This window comes from Carassius gibelio, chromosome A22 (assembly GCF_023724105.1).
Source record: "Carassius gibelio isolate Cgi1373 ecotype wild population from Czech Republic chromosome A22, carGib1.2-hapl.c, whole genome shotgun sequence".
NCBI lineage: Eukaryota > Metazoa > Chordata > Actinopteri > Cypriniformes > Cyprinidae > Carassius > Carassius gibelio.
In genome coordinates, this window is record NC_068392.1 from 5,939,372 (window position 1) to 5,961,626 (window position 22,255).

Sequence of the window (22,255 nt, forward strand, 5' to 3'; positions counted from 1 at the left end):
TCATCAGAAGCGAACTCATTCATCCTGATGTGTGTTACCTTCAGTAATGGCTCCTTTGAGCAGCTGCTCTCCCTGCTGGAGGTCCGTGGCGTCGCCCCGCAGCAGCAGACGGGAGCGAGAGCTGGCGTCCTCCAGACCGGACACAGATTCAGCCAGCTCTGCAAACAACTGCAGCTTCTCCGTGAGGCTCTGGGCGATCTGAGCATCCTTCAACGTCAGCCGATCTACAGAAAATGAGCCGCAGATGAAGGAAAATGTTTTACAGAGACATTGATCTAAACAGAAGAACATTATAGATGTCACAGCACAACATAATTATATATATATATATATATATATATATATATATATATATATATATATATATATATAATTATATTTATTGATGTTCAAAATAACAGCATTTACAAAAAATGTACATTTGTTTATTTGAACAAATTTTGTCAATTTTAATTTTAATTCAATGCATCCCTGTGGAATAAAACTATTTATTTCTTTAATAAAAATCTTACTGACATCAAACTTTCAGATGTATTAAACGATTTTCAAATATACAATTATAATTAACAAACCTTACTATACATTTATATAAACACACACATTTATGAAAGTAAATATTACATTAATACAGTTATAATATTATTAATATATATTATTAAATATCATATATAGTCAAGTATATTACTATATATAATATGTATAATACATAATATTACAAACATATGCACGTTATTTTTTTTTGACAAGAGACTAGATTGGCCAGATTTCGGTATGAAAATCTTTTGTCAAAAAGAATTGTAAATATATATTGTAATATACTAAACTATATATGATATTTAATATTATATATTAGTAATAATATAACTGTATTAATGTAATATATAGTAATATTAACTATCATAAATGTGTGTGTGTTTGTATAAATGTATAGTTATTTTTGTTAATTATAATTATAAAATAAGTGCGCCCTCTAGTGACAAAAGTTCCTTCAAAGCTCCAAAAAATAAATAAATAAATAAATACATTTCTTCACCACACATCAAACAAAACATGATTGTCCACACAAAAGAAACAAGAAACTTGTGATGTTTTACCTTGAAACTCTCGGAAGCGGGCGACTCTGGCTTCCTCTTCCTCACTAAACAATCTCTCTTCTATATGTGGACAGCTGATGGACAGGAACCGAGGAGGAACATTAAAAAAAACATGCAGACAGAAGTATATACAGACACACATGTGATTATAGCCTGACACAGACCTCTCCCCGGCCTGACGAATGTGGGTGATCCAGGTGTTGCGGTCTTCTTTTGAGCTCGTGTGGATTTCGTACATCTCAGGTTCGTTAGATGAGGCGCAGATGAGGAACATGGCCCGCTCCTCGTGTGCCACCTCACGCACAATCAACTTCTGCAGTGAAATAACGGAAGGCTTGTTGTCCTAGAGGAAAACAAACAGGGATGAGTGCATTCAGATTAACAGTTTCTCATCTACAAACTGAAAACAAAGTGCTTGTACTCACCACAGTCGAGAACACGTATCTCTGATCTTTTTCTTGCAATAAGACGAGAACATCGGTAAGAAGTAGAGCAAGAATATCTGCAACGGAAGAATCCCAAATTTCAACTCAACAGACTTCTCAGACTTATCAAAACATATATGTATGAGATTGCAAGAAAAAATATTTTCAATGCTTTTTTGCATTCTGTCTTAAAAGGACTGCATTCTCTTACAAAACAATTGCGTTCTTTTGCAAAAGTATTGCTTTCCCTTGAGATATCTTGTGTCCTCTCTTAAAATTGTTGCATTTTCACGCATAACATTTGGATTTCTTTTGCAAAGCAATTACATTCTCTCCCAAGAAATGTTGCAATCACTCACAAAAGCATTGAAGCATAATTTTTCCTCTTACTTTGTATTATTTATATCATTAAAGTCTTGCAAGCAAATGCAAAGGTTTTCAGGGGAATGCTAAAGTTCTGCAAGCAAATGCTTAAAGTATTTTTGGGGAACATAAATCATGTCACTGATGGGATGCATACTTAGGAAATTGTGGTTCTCACAGTACCTTTAAGTCGACCAGATGCGGCTTTCCAGTTGACCATGCCCTCGTACAAGAGCTTGCGGCGGCCCTGAGAAAGGTCCTCCTTCCGGAAAACACGTCCGTCTTTGATTTTCCCCAGTGACTTGGGCTCCATCTTGGAGACGATCTCCCTGAGCCGCGCTTCCTTCTCATAGAGATTGACCTGGGAGTCCACCTGAACGATGGCGTCTTTGATTAGACTGAGAGCCTGCGCTAATCCTTCATGTTCCTCTGTCCCAACTGGATTGAGAAGAAAGTGTTGAGAACCTTGCAAATCCAAAATATCTGGAGAGTTTCACTGGACTGCAACAACCAACCTTCTGTGTTCTGCAGGATGCGTTCCAGAAGAACGGGGTATTTGGTGATTCGCTGTGTCACCAGCAAGATGCACTCTGGTATGCCTAACCGCCGCACTATTGACAGATTACTGATTTTCTGAAACACAACAAGGGGAGAAAAATGATTCAGAGCAATGCTGAGGAAATGTTAGCAACTTTGAGACAGTTAAGATCTCCACACACTCTCATGAGGTTCTGGAACTTCTTGTTGCTCTGCAGCTGCTCTTTGTAGTAGTTGACTGCTTCGGTGTGCCGACTGCAGAAATCCCCATAACTTTCCTTCATTCGCTCTCCAAGCTCTCCGGAAAACTAAAACAGAACACAAGCAAAATAATGTGACAATAGCATGCTTGAAGCAGGAAGTAAAAGACAGGAAATGTGAAGCAGGAAGTGTAGGCCAGGGAATGTGAGGCAGGAAGTGTAGGCCAGGGAATGTGAAACAGGAAGTGTAGGACAAAAAATGTGACAACAGCATGTTTGAAGCAGGAAGTAAAAGATGGGAAATGTGAAGCAGGAAGTGTAGGCCAGGGAATGTGAAGCAGGAAGTGTAGGCCAGGGAATGTGAGGCAGGAAGTGTAGGCCAGGAAATGTGAAGCAGGAAGTGTAGGCCAGGGAATGTGAAGCAGGAAGTGTAGGCCAGGGAATGTGAGGCAGGAAGTGTAGGCCAGGAAATGTAAAGCAGGAAGTGTAGGCCAGGAAATGTAAAGCAGGAAGTGTAGGCCAGGAAATGTGAAGCAGGAAGTGTAGGCCAGGGAATGTGACAACAGCATGTTTGAAGCAGGAAGTAAAAGACGGGAAATGTGAGGCAGGAAGTGTAGGCCAGGAAATGTGAAGCAGGAAGTGTAGGCCAGGGAATGTGACAACAGCATGTTTGAAGCAGGAAGTAAAAGACGGGAAATGTGAAACAGGAAGTGTAGGACAGGAATTGTGACAACAGCATGTTTGAAGCAGGAAGTGTAAGCCAGGAAATGCGAAGCAGGAAGTGAAAAACAAGAAATGTGACGGCACATTTGAAGCAGGAATAAAAAGAAGGGAAATGTGAAGCAGGAAGTGCACAACAAGAAATGTGACAATAGGATGTTTGAAGCTGGAAGTATAGGGCAGGAAATGCGATTATAGGATGTTTGAAACAGGAAGCGAAACACAGAAAATATGAAAACAGCATGTGCAAAGGGGAAGTCGTGGCCTTATGGTTGCCGCAGCATAAATGTCCGCCCACTGCTCCGGGTCTGTGTTCAAGGTGTGTGTGTGTGCACTTTGGATGGGTTAAACGCAGAGCACGAATTCAGAGTATGGGTCACCATACATGGCTGTATGTCACGTCACTTTCACTGTCAAAGGAGGAAGTAAAAAAGGAAATGAAGGGCAGGAGGTATGAACCAGGAAGTATGACAACTGCAGGAAGGGGTCGGCGAAAGTGCAATAACAGGATGTGTGAAGTAGGAATTTCAGGGAAAAAAACAGAGAGACCAGGAAATATGAAGCAGAAAATATGAGTAGGAAGTGTGAAGCGTTTTTGAATAAGCATAAACTGGAAATGTGAAGCAGGAAGCATAGGGCACTACATTTAGGGCACGCACCTGGGATATAAGGATATCTGAGAGTTTATGGATGGCATAGTTGCATTCGCTGCCCGGCTGCAGGGACTCTGCGCGACGCTCCCGGAGACGGGACAGGAAGTGGCTATGCAGCTCCAGCAGGCTGTCCAGCCGGGGAAACAGACAGTCCAGCCTCCTGTCGTCCAGCTGAAGTGCCTCCCGCAGTTCTCGAGCGTAAACACGGAGCATGATCTTGAGCGTCCGCACGTGGTGTATCTCTGTCTGGATGAGCTCTGGAGGAGACAGGAACAGCTTTAGAGAAAATCTGGAAAAAAACACTTTCTTAAAGTTCCCAGTGCAGTGTGGGTAGGTAAACATCACTGACCATATATAACATCCTGTCTCTTCATCATTTCCTTCGAATATTTCTTTAAGAAGTGCTGATCCACAGCCAGACTCCAGGACTCCACCTCGAAGTCTTGTGTGATGGCTTCCAGTTCCCCTCGTACATTGGTGTAATACGCATCTGTGCACAATAATGATAAGGCTCTACATATTCACTCAGATCCTCAGTCCAAAGTATTACCCAATGCTTTGCAAAACACTGCATCATACGTTCTGGGGGTTCTCAATGTTTCGGCTTTGAAAATCAAGCCCTCACCTTCAACGATGAGAGGTTCGGGTATCGTGGAAGCGAGAGACACCGTATCGTCAGCGGGGCGCTTTATTCTGAATGCGTCGACTTCATCCATCTCTCCTGTGATAGAGCTGTCAGAGAACATGAGCATGCAAACACTGCAGTGATTATTTTAGGGAGAATTAAGAGGAACGTTCTCTATTTCTGTTTATTCAGAAGTCTCACACTTCTCCACAACCCTAACTGCAACATGATCAACAGTAATAAAAACACTAAAGCAAAGACAGAAACGTGTGTTACATTTTTGGATAAATTAGTGTAGTTAAGAGTATTGAGAATTAAAGTCAATAAATACAAATAATAAAAACAATAAATAAATGTCTATAAAAAGTATATTTATTAATAAATAAATTATATTAATTTATAAAATAGTGTGCATCATAATTGTTAACTAAAACTAAAACCAACATTTCTAATTTTTGGTTAGTTTACATTGAAACACTATAAAAATTAAAAATTAAAAACTGTAAATACGTAAAAAGATGATAAAAATGAACAACAAAAGTATTAAAACAACTAAAATTAAAGTGAAAACAGAATATATAAAATAGAATGATTAAAAAACTATAATAGTATATTAATGAAAATAAACAGAAATTTAATTTTATAATTTAATCAAATATATATTAAAGAATTAACACATAATAAATTATGTGCATTTAAATTATAATAAATATATTAAACTATAAATATAAATCATATTAAATTAATATATTTACAAATAAATATTATAATGCCATGTTAAAATCATGGATGCACAATATATTGACAAGTATATGCATAATGTGTGCTTTTTTTCCACAATAATAAATAATAATAATTATTGTTAGTCAAATTACACCTATTATATATTAGGATGACGTTTTATGTCAGTAAACATTAAAAGCTTAAGAAGTTACAAAACTAGGTGAAATGTATACATTTATAGTATTTATATAAATTTATACTTTCAGTCTTGGTCATAATATATATTTAAAACAAATAATAATAATACAAATAAAAAAAGGTTTTTCACACTGGTGCATCCCAACATGTAGCAATTCAATATTTTGTCATGTTTATCGTAGAGCGTGTGTAAACCACAGCATGTCTGACTGCAGGCACACAGGACTCACCTGCTGCTGTTGTTGTGGCTGACTGTAGGGTTGCTGGAGGTGGCTGGCTGGGTGTTGTGTCCTCTGGGTGGTACGGTCATACCTGAAGCACAGCGAGACGTCCGGGACGAGCCATCGACGGGGGTCAGGGCAGAGCAGGGGTCCCTCAGAGCTGCAGAGAAACGAGACGGCTCAGTGCGGTAGCAGTGCCTCAAAAACGAGCGAGGCATCGAGTCGAGGAAGCGGCAGGTGAGTAAGTCACGATGGAGCAGGACTCGAACCCCGAGCCTGCGGGACAGACCCCAGGAGACAGGGACATGAGGGCTCTTCCTCTGAGAAGCACGGACTCTGGGTAAAGCCAGTGCCATGGTGGAAACACTGATGGAGAGAGACGCTAGGCTTTATAAAGTGGAGAAGCCTTGCCTTCTCGCCTCTGAATGATGAACAGACGAGGGTCTGTGTCTCACCGTCAGATTAGTGTGAGCATATAAACCATTATCATCTCCAGAGAGAACCTGACAGCTAATGAGCAATAATCATTTGTTCTTATATATATATATATATATATATATGTAGAAATATTAATAAATTCAGCTTTATTAGGCTATGCAGCAAATAAAAAAAAAAGTTTTTAAATGCTGCATTTAATAAAATTATAAACATACATGTAGTAGTAGTAATAATAATAATAATATGAAAACAAGGCAATAATATAATAATAGCATATTCTTAAATAATGTTTTTATTTTTAGAAATGTCTATAAATATTATATTTTAATATTATTACAAAATCTGAATGAATTTAACTTTATTAGCTGATGCAGTAAAATTAAACACAAAAAACGAAGCAAATTCTGCATCCATATAAAAAATAACAATAAACAAACATAATAACAATAATAATAATAATAATAACAATAATAATATATTATGATCTAACATGTTTAATTTACAAAAATCTATTCATATATTTTTTTTTATATGAATATAACTTAATTTCTTTAGCCTATACAAACACATAATAAACAAACATTTAGTAGTACTTCAAAATTGAAAAAAAAAAAAAACTATAATAAAAATTTATATTTATGTATTTTGTGTTTTTTAAGATACTTTTCAATTTTTATTAATTTGCCTAGTAAAGAATTTATTAATCCACCCTATAAAATTTCTAATGAAAAATTAATTTAATCAATTAATAAATATTTTTTTTCTGAACATGACATAAAAACTACAGGTCTCAAAATTCACGCTATCCGATCTCCGCAGCAATAAAACAATGCGAAATGACCGATCTTCAGCTGTAGCCCCTTCATGCAATTAAAAGAAGATGAGCTTCCAGAAGGCTCTGGGTGAAGCAGGACATTTCCAGATGTTTTCCGCTGGGAGGTGAAGCATTACAGGCTTCATCCGCACTTCTTAAAGCAATTAGCACCTCGGCCGCGGTCACCGCAGGAGCTGTTTAACAAGACGTCCAGAGCTTCTTCTACCTCTACTAAGTACTATGGTGAATTGTGTACATGGTGTCCGAACCACAGCACGAGCAGTAAATCTTCATCAGATTTGTGGGGTAATTAATTGGAGAAGCGTGATTAACCTCTTAAGTGCTTCTCTGAGTGAAGGTGAAAAGGAGAACCTTAATTTGCTCTCAGGGGACTCCCATCAGCCTCCATTAAACAAAACAAGCTCCTCGTGCAGCTGCCAGACTGGACTAAACCGCAGATTAGCAGAGGAAAAACGGAGGGAAATCTTGTTTTTGAGATCATTTACTGGGGCTTATTAACCTGTCACATCTCACTTGTACTTGTATGTACATTTTGTTTTGTAATACTGTACTGCATACCAGTGTTGTTATTGTAAATCAGAAATACAACTACTTAAAATTATTTTTTTTATTTGACATAAGGCAGAAATAAAACAAAACATAAATGTTAGATGAAAAACTTAAATTAAAATCAATAATGGTATGCTATGCAAACTAATTGAAATAAAATGTTTACGTTGAAAAAGGACTAAAAATAAAAACTAAACAAAAAAAAGCTCAATAAAAACTTTAATCAATATTAGAATAGCATAGAAATAAAACTAAAATAACACTATTGCACAACTACAAACAAAGCATTTGAGAAATCCAAGTCAATTTAATAACGAACAGTTAATAATATAAATAACCAATTCAAAAATTATTTACTCGCTTAAAAATAATTCACTGACTCAGAAAGGTAAAAAAAAATACAACTTTCACAAATTTTTAAATGATTTATCAATTCAATTTATAGTTAAATTAAGATTTTATAGCCATAAATAATAATACCATATAATAATAATAATAATAAATTATACAAAATAGCCGTAATATTTGATCAAATTCGATCATTCAATGACTAGGTTTTCTGGATTTATTGATAATATTTAGAGTAAATAATTTTGTTCAAATGCTGTTACAGTACTTTACAGAGATTCTCATAATTTCTGTTAAAAATAAAATAAATAAATAATACATAACCTGATTTAAAACCACAATATCTACCCCCATAACCTTGTAGAGTTTCTCAAAAGGGTCTTGACTTTAGCTTAACGACATTCAGTATCATTACTTTTACAAAAAGTCTTTAGCATCAACATGCCATCGTTTCAGTACGATACGATCAAATCCAAACGCTGATTAGATCATCGAATCGTTGATCATCAAATATAACACGAAACTAAAAACTGCTTACCTTGACTGTGTGACGGAGCGGCTGCGTTTGACGTCTTCTGCGCCGAGTGAAAACACAAACACAGTTTATCATTTACACCCTACAGAGAAGATCAACTCTTCTTGATTCAAAGGAACTCAGTCTTACCTTGCTCTTGCTGCTGCACTCGGGCAGCAGGTTCTTGCAGCTCTTGTGGACGTTGACGGCACAGTCTGATGTCCAAACACAGGTCAGAGCGGCGGAGAGAGGGACAGGTTAGTGCGTTCATCAAAACCAGTTTATCAGACTGCCCCGTGAACTGAATTTACATGTGAAGGGAGGACTTGAAGAACAGGGGCGATCATGTTGTAATGCTGCGGGACAGTAATGTTTCATGACACTTTTCACTGTTCTAAACGCATTAATACAATCAATCTGGTAGGTATGGCTGGACGATTAATCGAAAAATAATCAAAACCGAAATTCATAACCTCTAACCGATGTAATTTTCCCATGTCGGTTATTTCGTTTTTTTTAATCCTGTACACTTCCCCATTAAAAGCAACTAGCGCGTGTGTAGCGACATGACTCTGCCCCGTCCAGTCAGAGGCATAAGAGAAAAACACGGAGGTGAACACCGGTTCAACAGATAGTGATGGCGAGTTAGCGGTGAGCCTTGCGACTTCAATAAACTTTGTCAGTTGTTTTTGTTTTATGGTTTGGACATTAAAGCGATTAGACGATCGGATGTGTATTCTTATATCGAGCTCCCATGTTCGCGCAGCTGCATTGTGGCATGAACACTCATATAAACAGTAGCTGTGAAGATCCCGCGCACAGAGGAGCGCAGAAAGTAGTTGTCAACGCTGTTCTGTGATTTATCACTAAAGTAGCTTAGAATCTCAAAACGTATTATAGCATGTTTGTGTGCAGCGCACATGAAGCACAAGCGCGTGCACAGAGAGCAGCGGTCGGTGTGTATTTTAACTGTAGAAAACGTTGTTCTGAGTCGAAACTACGATACAGAAAACTACATCAGTATATCATCATAAACGCAGCCGTTTTTGTCTTACGTGAACATAAACAGACGAGAAAGAAAACACACACGTACAGTAATTTTGCTTAAAGAGACAACAGCCTAATAAACGCGCTGCTTGTCATTAGTGTTAATTGAAGAAAAAAAGAAAATAATTCACTGATCTTGACTGAATATATTTAATAACTTTACTTGATTAATCTTTATTTTATTTATAAAAAGAAAACTATGCAGTGTTTTTAAACTTTTAATCACAGATTCTGTACCTGAAATTTAGTTTAGTTGTATTTATTTATGATATTGCTAATTAATTTGTTTGTTCCTTTCTTATTACGGACCTATCTTATTACTTGTCTTTAACACTTTAATATTTGAAATTTATATTAATCTAGTTGTTTTTGCTATGGTATTTTTTTTTTATCACAGACAAAATTCCTCTTGCAGTGTTTTGTAGGCTGCTGATTTTTGCTCCTGTTATTCAGCTGCAACAGAATACTTTGTAAAAATGTTTGACATTATATTGGATTTTTTTTTATCTTATTGGAATCTAAACTAGGAATCGATAAGAATCGGAATCGATAAAATTCAAACGATTCCCAACCCTAGTAAGAAATGTTACGAACATAGATCAAATAACTGCTGATAGTCAATCATATTTACAGTACAAACCTTGTCAGTGGACTAAACCAAAACAAAATAATCGTTCATTAATCATAATCGAGGTAAAATGTTCAGTTAATCGAGGTTTTCATTTTAGGCCATAATCGTCCAGCCCTACTGGTAGGTATTTGTATTTAAAAGCATAATCAGATATACAACAAAGTGTTTTTTCTCCATAAAGTTGATTTCTGCTACAAGACCACCTGATAACGCCAGCAAATAAACTATCTGTGCATGTTTGTTGGGGGTGGAGAGCTTTCAGAAGTGTTCGTAATCCATTAGAAAGATCACTGCGGGACATTTTCCACTTTTCACCACAAAAAGGGACTGATTTCTGATTTAATTTAGCCACAAACCTAAACAGAGACGCAGCAAAGGGTCTGATCAATGCCTGCTGCTTCACAGACATCACTGACATCAGACTCACTTCACCTTACACAACACAACTTCAAGACACTTCGATCCACAGAAACAGGAAAACTGACAAATATGAAACGTCAAATCTCAATTTGTTGCTTTTAAGTCCATGTCTATTGGTTTCGAGGACATTTATGTGAACGCTAGTGTGAATGTTGAATTTCCAGCAGACGTTTTAATTCTTTCTGTACTAGTTCTCCATGCCGTATACATCTGTCAAACAAAATGCTCTCAAAAATTAAAATGTCTTTCTATTTCATACTAACTGTTAGCATAAAGGCATAATATGTTGCTTGGATAATTATTCATAAGAGGTAAGAAATGTGTAGCTTAACAATTAAGCAGTTTAAATCATTAATTATTTAGATAACACAACCACTCTGTATAAACAATGGTATGAATAATAATAAATCTACTCCTAAATTGTAAGTTATATTCAAATATTCATAATCAAATACTTGATAAGACTTTCTAAATAATTATTTGCACAGTTGCGATTTTTTATATTACTATTTCCAGAAGAAAACAGTTGTTAACAACAACAACAAAAAAGACTTTCTTAATAATTAAATACGCCATAAGTCTTTTTTGTTAAAGCATCATTTTCATTTAGTGATTGTGTTAAAAAACAGAAAAGAGTAAATAAAATATAGAAGTAAAAAATAATTCACTTCTGTTGTCCATATCAGTTTTTGGACATAATCCTAGCATAAATAAAATATATAGATTAATAACACTAATAATAATAATGGTTCATTGTTATCATATTAAATATTCATATTTTACATTAATTTTTGTTATTATACAAACATTTAGCTAAAAGTTTTAGTTTAATAATAATTTCATATTATAATTATTATGCTAGAATATGCATGCATTATATTATATATTATGCATTAATAATAATGCATATTACTAAAAAATTATCTATATCTATATATATATAATCTCAAAAATGAATCTCAGTTGATCTTTATTCTTTAATAATCATTATTATCAAATTATTTAAAAATAATAATGATATATTTGAATTTATATGCAAAATGTAGAATAATTAACACTTTTTTTAATGGTTGAGAAACATTAACAATATATTCTATAATATAGCTAGCAGATTACATTTAAATAAGTTCAAATAAACCCTCTGAAATCTATTCAGACCTGCATTTTAGCAATTCAGCAAATCACTTTGATTCTTAATAATAAACGTGTCAACGACTAACATTAAGGAAGTCCAGAGAAAGGCTTTAATCAAAGATCAAGATCAAGTGGACGTCTAATGACTTTCTGAAAAGAGAACAGGAACTCGAGCTCCCTGAGGATCACTCGTAATCCTGTTATCACATCACATGATCCGCTCGCTGGAATGTGAACGTGGCTGTTTTAAGAAGCGGGACGTGTGGTTATTTATCTCACGCTCCGAAAAACACCTAAAAACCAGCTTGGGTCAGCAAACCTGGAGCCGACGGGACGGGTGCACCTGACGGCGCTCAGACACGAGGACACAGACTCACCGAAGTGAGCGACTGCTGCCAAACACAATTAGCAGCATGTGACCGTCCGGCTTAAGAACAGCTCCATCAGGACAGGAGGATCCCAAACACCAGTACTCCTCCAAAAACAGACTTCAAGTGCCTACAACAAAGCTACAAGGCTCTTGGAGTATTAAATGACATGAATCTTTTACTTCTTAATCACAAAATAACACATTTTAGGTTCAGAACAACACAAGGCCGGATGACCTATTAATAAGATACGATGTAATATTCAACACTCTGTATGTATGTATGTATATATATATATATATATATATATATATATATATATATATATATATATATATATATATTATAAATAATAAATATAATGTAATTATAGATTAATACAAACTAAATTATTATTTTACATTTAAAAATATATAAAAAAGTGGATTTACATTTATGTTTGTGCAATAAATAGAACTTTAGAACCGATTAATTATTTTTGCTTTTTTACAATATTTAAATGATCACAATACAAAAGACAGATGTATTGTGATTTTTTTTAAGCTGTTAATATACATTATCAAAAGAAATTTAGCGATATAAATCTTAAATGAAAATATGGTATGAATTATGTACAATCACTACTGACAAATTATATTTTTAATTAAAAATATATAAATTTATTAAGGTTTATTTCTGTTTTTGGACAGTAATAATGCTGATTATACTATAAAAACTGACAGATGTATTGTGGTTATTTTAATTTATTATTATGAATAATAATAATAAACATTACATAGACTGTAATAATGTATTACATTATATACAGTATTTTTAATAGCACAATAAAAAATACATTTATTGTTAAATCAGAACATAAATGTATTTATAAAAAGCAATGAATTCGTATCATTTTATATTTCATCACAATCACACGAAACTAAACACAATGGCCAGCTGACCTCTGAACCAACAACGGAGCAATCTTGAGCTATTTTAACCCAACTGTCATTTAAAAAGTGAAAAAGAGCCACCTGTGGCTGAACATTTACCTGTGTGAAGTTAAAAAGCAGCCGTTTGTAAAGAGTTTGAACGTGTTTTAGCGCCTCTGTGTTTATTAGCGCTGTTAGCAAACACCTGTTACTCTGAACACACTCACCGTTTATGACGCCGTGGACGCGCGTTACGACCTCGTGACCTCAAACATCACTCAAGGTACTATGACAGCCGCACAAAAACACGACACATCACCTGGCAACCTAAAAAAAAAACAGCGCTAACCGCGACTGCTGTATGTACATATGAACTGTCCCAGTACTGCGCCGCGCGGCATTCTGGGACAAGACTGGAGCATTCCACACAGGCTGAGTCCCGAATTTAAAGAGACAGGCGCGGTTTTGGAATGTTTGGAGTGGTTTGAATTTTCAGCGTGAATGTGAGTCAGTAAATAATAAAATATATATTTTTAAAAAAACATATATATTCAGTCAGCCATCCATCCATCATTTTATCAATTCACCAAAATATACAAGTATTTTTTATTATTGAATAGAAAAAAAATTATATTTTTTTTTTTTCCAGCCTAGTTTTGGATACTATGTATAGATTTGTCAACATACTGTAGAACTGTATTTAGTGTATGTAGAACTGCACTAGTGTTTCTTTTTCTTTCTTAAAAAAAAAGGGAAAAAAAAAAGAAAAAAAAAAAAGTTTTATGTCTTTTTTAATGTTTTTAAAATGTATAAATAAAACATTTAGAAATAGTTTATAATAATTAATAATAATAATAATAATATTATATAATAATATAATTATAATATAATAATAATTATTATTATTATAAAACATTTAAAAATAGTTTATTGGTGTGCAGAAGATATTTTTGATCGTTTTATGGATTTTGGAATTTACTTTCTATTTTTTTGTGTTGTAATTTAAATATAAAATACAATACACACATATAAAATTTACAATCATTCTATCGATCCACCAATTTAGATAACTGAAAATATAAAAAAAATATTGAAAATAAATAAATATAGGATTTTTTATGCGTAAACAAACAAATAAATATGTGTTTGATTGATAAATATATCAATAAATATTGATCCAGTGTGATCCTTTTGGGATTTACGTAAAAAAAAGAGGAACATTTTCTGTCATAGTGCACATATAAAATGCAAAATATAGCTTTAGTTGCTTGCTATACATGTTATAACAATGGAAATGTGACTAGCCCTGATCTACCCTTTCACCAGAACAAAGTCACCCATAATTTGCAAATTCATCAGAAGTCTGCTGATGGCATATGATGGCGCGTTACAGATCTAGTGTAATTTTTCAACGTCAAACTAGTGTTATGGTTGTGCCGATAAATGATAGTATCGGTGCTGTTTGAATAACTTAGGATATGTAAGCTTTATAATTAGTAATTACAATGTTTCTATTAAAATGTTGCCATGTTAAATACAAATTAAGTATTAAGTCATATTTTACGTATAAAAGTAAAATATTTTGATATTTCATAAAATATTTTATGACATCCATGTGCTACTTCTCTAAAAATATATAATGTGTAGTCGATAGATGACACTAACATAAGGCTGCTTTTAGTAAATAAAGTAAATAATGAAATAGATTAGCATGATAATATCGTGTATTGGTGATCCCACTGGCGGATGATAGGACGAGTATATCCCAACACTACTGGTGTTTACTTTCTGTCTCCTGTAATAAACCTGAACGTGAATGATCGTGACTGGTTAAAGAGAGAATCCCTCGTCTGAAGCCTCAAGTCTTAGGAAATACATCAGCATGACTTGTTTAATAAGCAGTGCCACGCAAACAGTCATACATAATATTGCCCAGTCGCCACCAAATGGCTTTAAATTTACAGCTTGGACTTGATGACTGTGCTTTTGAGACTCTGAATAAACACATGAGTCACTCTTAAAACAAGCAAACTGTCCAGGAGACACCACATATACCAACAATACATACATATACAGATACAGATATATAGGTGTGTGTGTGCGTGTATTATATATATATACAGACAGTTATATGTCTATTATACATTTAATAAATAATTATATTTATATATAAAAATATAAAATGTTATATATATATATATATATATATATATATATATATATATATATATATATATATATATATATATATATATATATATATATTTACATTTATTTAAAAACCAAACTTTTTTAACCTTCTTATTTGATAGAGCAGAGTATGAGGGGATTTCCCAAGGCGTTAAGGGACTAAATTTACAGCAACACTTTTGTTTCTCCTTTTCTGTAAAGTCTGGCATTGTCAAACATTGAATACAACAACAACAAAAAAAAAACAGTCTTCCTAAAATAGGGAAATAAACAGTCAACAAATAAACTCATGGTTTCTAAATGAGCATCTTCAGGAATTTACTGAAACAACATGTGACTTGTGTGCTGAATTAATGACCCTGGTACGTAGTGATTCTTAAAGGGACAGATCACCAAAAAATGAAATTAAAAAGACATGATGCGAAGCCAAGAATGGTGTCCTATACTTGGAATTTGTGATCTGCATTTCACCCATTCAAGTGCACACACACACAGCAGTGAGTAGTGAACACACACAGTAGTGAACACATTTATAATAGTAGATAGTATTTATTTCAGTGAATAATTTATGCGGCACTTATGTTTTTTGTTTTTTTTAATTCACACCTTTTATATTTCTTCTTTTTGTTAAACAAAAAAAAAAACACGGTAAATAAATAAATGTGGAATGCAAAACATATTTTTATAATAAAGGCCATTTCAGTTTTGGGTGTACTGTCCCTTTAAGTTCTCTTGTAAACTCCCTCAGTAGAAACTGTTCAAATCAAACTAGCTCGTCTCTACGCAGAGCTGCACTTCTCCACAGCACAAAGCAGGTTGCAAAACACAGAGGAAGCTCGAGTGTTGCGTCACGTGACAGACTGAGTCAGTGGGTCAAGCGGCTGATTGTTTATCACAGCTCACAATCAAAGGAAACCCCGTGAAAGATGCAATAGCCCCACTGAAAGTGTGAGAAAGCCCGGGGTTGACTGTGACATGCACTATGCGTGGAGCAGCTGCGTCTGCACAGGTGTGTGTTTGTGGTGGTGGGTTACTCACTCAAGCACTGCAGACCATGCTTCCTCTGCAGGGTCTTGCTGCACAGTGAACATGTGGCCCAGGTGGAGAACGAGCCAGGCACGAGCTGGTGGCCGCTCACGCTGCGCCGCCGCACTTTCACACGCTCACGCAACTCTTTCTCTCTGTCCTTGTCTCTCTCTCTGCTCTTTTCTTTCTGCTGCTCTTTCTCTCGAGTCTTACCCTAAAAACAGAGGAATCAAGAGATGTGTAACGTTATAACTTACGACAGTTACCAAAAAAAATAAAAAAAATAAAATAAAATATTTCACAAAAAAATCTCCAGGTTGTATTTCACCCAAAAGCTGAATAAATAAATAATAATACAAAAATTAAAATTATATATAATTGTATCGATATTTTAATTCAAGGTGTTATTTTATTTTATATAAAAATTATGAATACAAATAAAATATATTTTTATTAAATAAATTTAAGACTGGATAAATTTAAGCATTATATATATATGTATAGGGTTTTACTTTATTATTATTTCATGAAAATTAAGTTGGTTTTCCAACAAATTATCAATACTAACATACAAAATAAAATATTAAAATATATAGTATATAAAGTACATTTGTCAGTATACATCATGGTGGTGTTTGTTTCAGTGAATATAATTTTTGCTGAGTTTTAATGTAATTATTTAATTTGTTTAATTGTTTAATTTTAATTTATATTCAATTTAAATTTATGCATTTAGCAGATGTTTTTATAGTGCATTCAGGCTATACCTTTTTACCGATCATGTGTTCACGGGCAATCGAACCCATAACCTTGCGCTTTATAAGGCAATGCTCTACCAATTGAGCTACAGGAACACTAAATATTAATATTAAAATCTAATTTCCATATAGATAGATAGCAAGATGTATTTATGTTTAAAAAAAAATCTAATTATTTTACTCTTTACTCTAATATTACTGAAATATCATATAAAAAATCATATAAATCATATAAGAAATATAACATATATCATATAAATATAACCTAGATGATTTTTAGTGAGAGACCTTATTTGTAAGTCTTTATTTTACAGTCTATTAGTTATTTAACCAAAATAGTTAGATATATCTATATCAGCTGATCAAGGTTTTTTTAATGATTTGATTGATTGATTAACTTACTGTGTTTTATTTTTTATTTTTTAGAAGACAACATAGCATTGGCACAGTGTCTAGTTTAAGGTCAAAACTTCCGCAGTACAGTCGTCTGCATGGGCCAGTTTAGTGTCTTTCTACATTCAAGAAAAGGAGGAAGTTGCAGAGACACAGAAGTTGCTGCCAAGTTCAGCAGAAATGGACATGATTTTAACCCACAGCCTGAGTGTAAGTGATGTCAGTGTGTGTGTGTGTGTGTGTGTGTGATTACTTTGTCTTTGTTGAAGGATCCAGTCACACGGCTCTTCAGTGAGCTCAGAGTCCGCTTGACTTTGGTCCCTTTTTCCAGACGCTCAGGTCTTTCCTCCTCCTCTCCATCCTTTCTACAAAAAACAACATCAAACCAATTTAACTTTCAAATGATTTATTAAGAGCAAGGGTATAGCCAAGTGATTATTATCTAAAGAACCGCATTGTAGGTTGACTTACTCAGTGGTAAGAAACTCATACCAAGTGAAATTCCCTGTCCCCTCTTTTCTTTCTGTGCTTGAAGTTCTGTGTTTAGCTCTGAGGAAAACGCAGGATAATAACGATCAGGATTTCATTCAATTCTATGCATGCTTACTACAAAATTACTCTGGATATGTTCGGCGTGCCAAACTACCATACTAGACTATTTGATTGGACTATTTAAAATAAATACTTTCAGCAACAAATATGAACATGCAACAGTGACAATCTGCATACTAAGCATCACGCTATATCCCATTTTTATGTTCGGAGTAGAATATTACTGTAATAATCTGACTATTTCTGCAGTATGAACATTTTCTGCAACCCCCAATGCAAAATTTCAGAATAAGTCTTCCATTTTTAGAGCGAAAACTGCATCAACTGCAGTTTTGACATTTCTTTCTTATCTCATTTTACCCAGACATCCAGTTTACACAATATAGTGTGTTACTTTAAACCGAAATCTTTAAAAAAAGATATACAAAAATAAGTATACAGTGTGTACTTTGCAGTATGCAGCAAGCAGTATGCTAGTTTTCTATTCCGAACACAGCTTCTTGCTAATCTGCTGTTAGAAGCGTCAGCTGCTGTGCAAACGTTTCATGACCTTGTTAAAAGCACGCTTTGGTTTCTCATGCAGATTTCGAGATAAAACAAGGACGGCCTAACCAGGAAAAGCCTCACCAGGTTTGAAAACACAGCAAGAATGGTAAACAAAAAAGATAAGGTGCGCCATAATTATGCAAACATACACAACATGTTCAAGACATAGCCAAGTGAGAAACAATGCTTTCTATTTCGGGCCTGCAAACCAAACGTGGGCCACTCAGTTAGTTTGTAGGAGGGCACGACAGGTTCTTTCACACTATTTACTTACCCATGATACTGCTTAAGCTCCTGCAGAACGTTCTGTACCATCAGCCTGAGACAAACAAGACACTGAGGCTAAGTATGTGTGGCAGCGACAGGGCACATGGCCTGCCGCTGTCCAAATAAAACCATCAGCATAAAATCTACTGCCTAGATCACAAGCACAGGAGCGAAATACATCCACGCCGGGCTACATTCACCCATGACTTCCTTCAGTTTAATAGAAAAAACACTGGTTTAGATTTAGTTCCTGTCTAGTAGCTTTTAGGCTAAGTTATATTTTAGCATGCTTTTCAAAATGTATAACTTAAAATTCAAGTCTCTTTCATGAAAACTGACCCAAAATATTGACATCATCCTGCACTACTTTCTTGTCCAATCAAATGGCTCTCTCGACTGAGAATGCCCCTCCCCCGATGCTAGCTGCACCAAACTAGCCAAAGTCTTTCAATATGTCCCACCCTGCAACAGGAAATACATCAGGACTGAAAACTATGCTTGTCAATGTTTGTTATTAGCACATTTGCATAAAGGGATGTTTTTGAGGACTACTAGTTCTATAAAACAAAAAAAAAAAGCTAAACCAAACCAGCTAATTAACACAGGACTTTAAAGTCCCCATGAAATCAAAAAATTTTATATTTGGCTTTTAGTATGAATATGTCAGCCTTATAGTTATCTATAAGCTAGTGTGCTCCAAAAACAATGACAACATTTTTATTTATAAGCATTCAAAATGTACGGGTCTCTCACTTCAGGCAATATGATATCTCATCAAACTTTCTGTCCAATCAAATGCTCTCTAGAATCTGAAATGTCCTGTCCACTAAACTATAAATAGACACTGAAACCACGGCTGAAATTAGGTCACTTGTTCACAGAACTAGTTTTCTCTGTATGCTGAATGGCATGTAGTGCACTATATGGGGAATAAGAAACGATTCAGACAGTGTAAATATGCTTTGCATTGAGTCGAAAGAAGTCTGTTTTTTTTGTGTTGAGTCACGTAGACCACAAAATGCATCGGACTATATTTTATAGCGGTTAAGGAGGAGAAACGGTAAGACCAGGGTTCCTCAAATCTTGCCCTGGAGGTCCAATGTGCTGCAGAGATTAGCTCCAACCCTGATCAAACTCACTCACCTGTGATTTTCTAATGATCCTGAAGACATTGATAAACATGCTCAGGTGTGTTTGATTAGGGTTAGAGCTACATTCTGTAGGAAAGCAGATCTCGTGGGCCAGATTTAAGAGTCCTTAGGTTAGACAAACGGGAAGTTAGTACAAGTAGAAGAGATGACACCAACATACCTTTTTTTGCTTTAGTAAACGTTTCATATTGAATCTAAAGATCTAATCTAATTAGACTGTGGCTGGTATAAGCTGTTAAATGTGGCTTTACCAAGCTGTGATAAAAACAAAACGCTATTGGCTATTTAAAAAGAGGGCAGGGCTGATTGATATGTCACCCCCGCCCCCTTCCTGTTTCAGTTTAAATTATGTCACCACATAGCATAACGCTGCATGTTTCAAGGCAGACTGGTCCCATTAATCCAACTGTATGCTAAATGCGTTCCAGAAAGCCATCGTTGAAGCCATCTTGATCATTTTGACAGATTCCAAGATCCTTCAGAATTATGTTAACTTCACTGGCTCAAAATAACTTTGTCATAGCTAATATTGTGCTCTTAAACAAAAGTTAAAACTTACACATGACTCCGTCCTTCCACTGACTGCAGACCCACTTCCGACTCCTGCTCTTCTGAAATTTCAAAGCAACACAGGTCAGGATTACATGTATTCAGTTGTTGTTTTCAGTGCTTTAGGTTCAGTTTTCTTAGCAAAAAAGATATATGGCTGTATAGGGTTCATAGGTCTTTAACCCTGCTCCTGGGGACCCACTCTCCTGCAGAGTTTCTTTCCAACCAGTATCAGCACACCTGGCCTGTGACCTTTCAAGTGATCCTTGAAAATACCTTGATTAGTTGGTTCAGGTATGTTTGATTAGGGTTGGAGATGAACTCTGCAGGAAAGTAGGTCCCCAAGAAAAGGGCTGGAGACCTATGACACAAAAGCTATCGTCCATAAAACCTGACTGGAGTTGTCTACCTAGTTGGAGAGTCCTTTCACTAACCTCCAGCTTCTCTGGCCGCCTGCTTAGAAGTCTCCAGTATGCGGGAGACTCTGTCAGCTTGGGATTTTTCATCAGTCGCGAGAATCTCTGATCTGGCATATACTGTCTTCACTGGTGTAGATGACTGCTGTTGTTAAAACCAAATCATGTGAAAACATAACCAATAAGAGTAATGGCAAATGACGCCAACCCTGCTCCTGGAGGGCTACCTTCTGGCTAGAATTCAGTTCCATCCCTGTTCAAGCACACCTATCTTTATTTTCAAGTAATCCTGAATACATTGATTAGCTGGTTCAGGTATGTTTGGTTAGGGTTGAAGTTAAACTCAACAGTACGGTAGTCCTTCGGGAGCGGGAGTATGGTTTATAGAGCTATCTGAAAGTCTTGCACTGTTTAAACTAAGACACAGATTTCAGTAAAGACATTTACTGGTGTTTTGGAGCTTTCACTTTCCATAGCACCCGTCGTTTCTTCCACTGAGCTTTCGGAGAAGGAGGGAGAAGGTAGATGGGGACTTTTGGCCAAACAGTGGTCCTCTCGTTCCCCATCACTATCAATGCCATTAGTGTCTAGACTGAACCTACACGACATAACCATGCAATGTTTACATACATAGATACAAGAGTGTGACACAACAGAATGCACTGACAAGTTCTTCTGAAAGATATGGCAATGATACTTAGACATTTCTGAATGTGTCTAAACTATTTGGGACCACTGATAAAGTGAGTCTTACCTTCTTCCCAGGTCAATTGGCGACACTGGCACTTCCCAGCTGTGTCTACGCGATGTGGACATGGATCTAACCAATGTGGGAAAGTTATCCGAGTCTGAGTCCTCATCTTGCTCAGATTCCGGATAATCCTGGAACTCTGAGTTTCTGATAGCAACTAAGCGATCCATGGCTTCCCCTCCGGTGGAAATCACGGTGTCGTCTCGATGGGTCTCGAACTCTGTGAAACTATGCCTAGATCGACTTTCTGGTGTGGATGCAGGAGGTACCAAAGGGGCTGTACCTTTGTCAGAGACAGGTGAAGTTAAGACCAGAAGTTGTTTGTCTGGTGGTTCACAGGATCCGAGTTGCAGGTCTCTGAAATATTCCGAATCTCTCAGAGAAGAACAGAGGTCTAAAAGGTCCTCTTCACTGCTGCACTCGTTGCTCTCAGTCAAGAACTTTATCTGGAAGCAAGTAACCCATGGACAGCTGATTTATCACAACAACAAAAAATCACATGACACATGACTAATAATGTGAAGTCTAAGTAAGTCTCACGCTAGTGTCATTCATGCACTGAAAGAGGATGCATTAAGTAAACTTCTTGTGTGATGCAAGAGCCACTGGCTATTCGTCATCGAGCAGACACATCTATCCAATACAGAAAGTCCCTTGATCAAGGTCTTCAGATATTACCCCACTCTTTTAAAATCGATTCCA

At 35.6% G+C, this 22,255-nt stretch overlaps 1 protein-coding gene across 3 annotated transcripts in view; it reads right to left on the reverse strand.

The window, feature by feature from the left end:
• LOC127943253 (rho guanine nucleotide exchange factor 18) overlaps window positions 1-22,255 on the reverse strand; it is a 42,198-nt gene that overhangs the window by 15,809 nt on the left and 4,134 nt on the right. For 2 of the 3 annotated variants that reach the window (XM_052539578.1, XM_052539576.1), the window contains exons 3-23: window positions 21,557-21,999; window positions 21,250-21,400; window positions 20,821-20,947; window positions 20,397-20,448; window positions 18,694-18,738; window positions 17,793-17,870; window positions 17,575-17,686; window positions 16,183-16,384; window positions 8,594-8,658; window positions 8,468-8,504; window positions 5,769-5,919; window positions 4,618-4,724; window positions 4,342-4,482; window positions 3,999-4,249; window positions 2,602-2,727; window positions 2,398-2,515; window positions 2,066-2,320; window positions 1,520-1,596; window positions 1,259-1,437; window positions 1,095-1,168; window positions 39-224 (exon numbers count right to left, since the gene is read on the reverse strand). In XM_052539578.1, the coding sequence (XP_052395538.1) occupies window positions 39-224; window positions 1,095-1,168; window positions 1,259-1,437; window positions 1,520-1,596; window positions 2,066-2,320; window positions 2,398-2,515; window positions 2,602-2,727; window positions 3,999-4,249; window positions 4,342-4,482; window positions 4,618-4,724; window positions 5,769-5,919; window positions 8,468-8,504; window positions 8,594-8,658; window positions 16,183-16,384; window positions 17,575-17,686; window positions 17,793-17,870; window positions 18,694-18,738; window positions 20,397-20,448; window positions 20,821-20,947; window positions 21,250-21,400; window positions 21,557-21,723 (2,701 nt within the window). In that variant the 5' untranslated portion in view covers window positions 21,724-21,999. The remainder of the gene's footprint in view (window positions 1-38; window positions 225-1,094; window positions 1,169-1,258; window positions 1,438-1,519; window positions 1,597-2,065; window positions 2,321-2,397; window positions 2,516-2,601; window positions 2,728-3,998; window positions 4,250-4,341; window positions 4,483-4,617; window positions 4,725-5,768; window positions 5,920-8,467; window positions 8,505-8,593; window positions 8,659-16,182; window positions 16,385-17,574; window positions 17,687-17,792; window positions 17,871-18,693; window positions 18,739-20,396; window positions 20,449-20,820; window positions 20,948-21,249; window positions 21,401-21,556; window positions 22,000-22,255) is intronic. The other variant, XM_052539577.1, reaches the window with a different exon arrangement.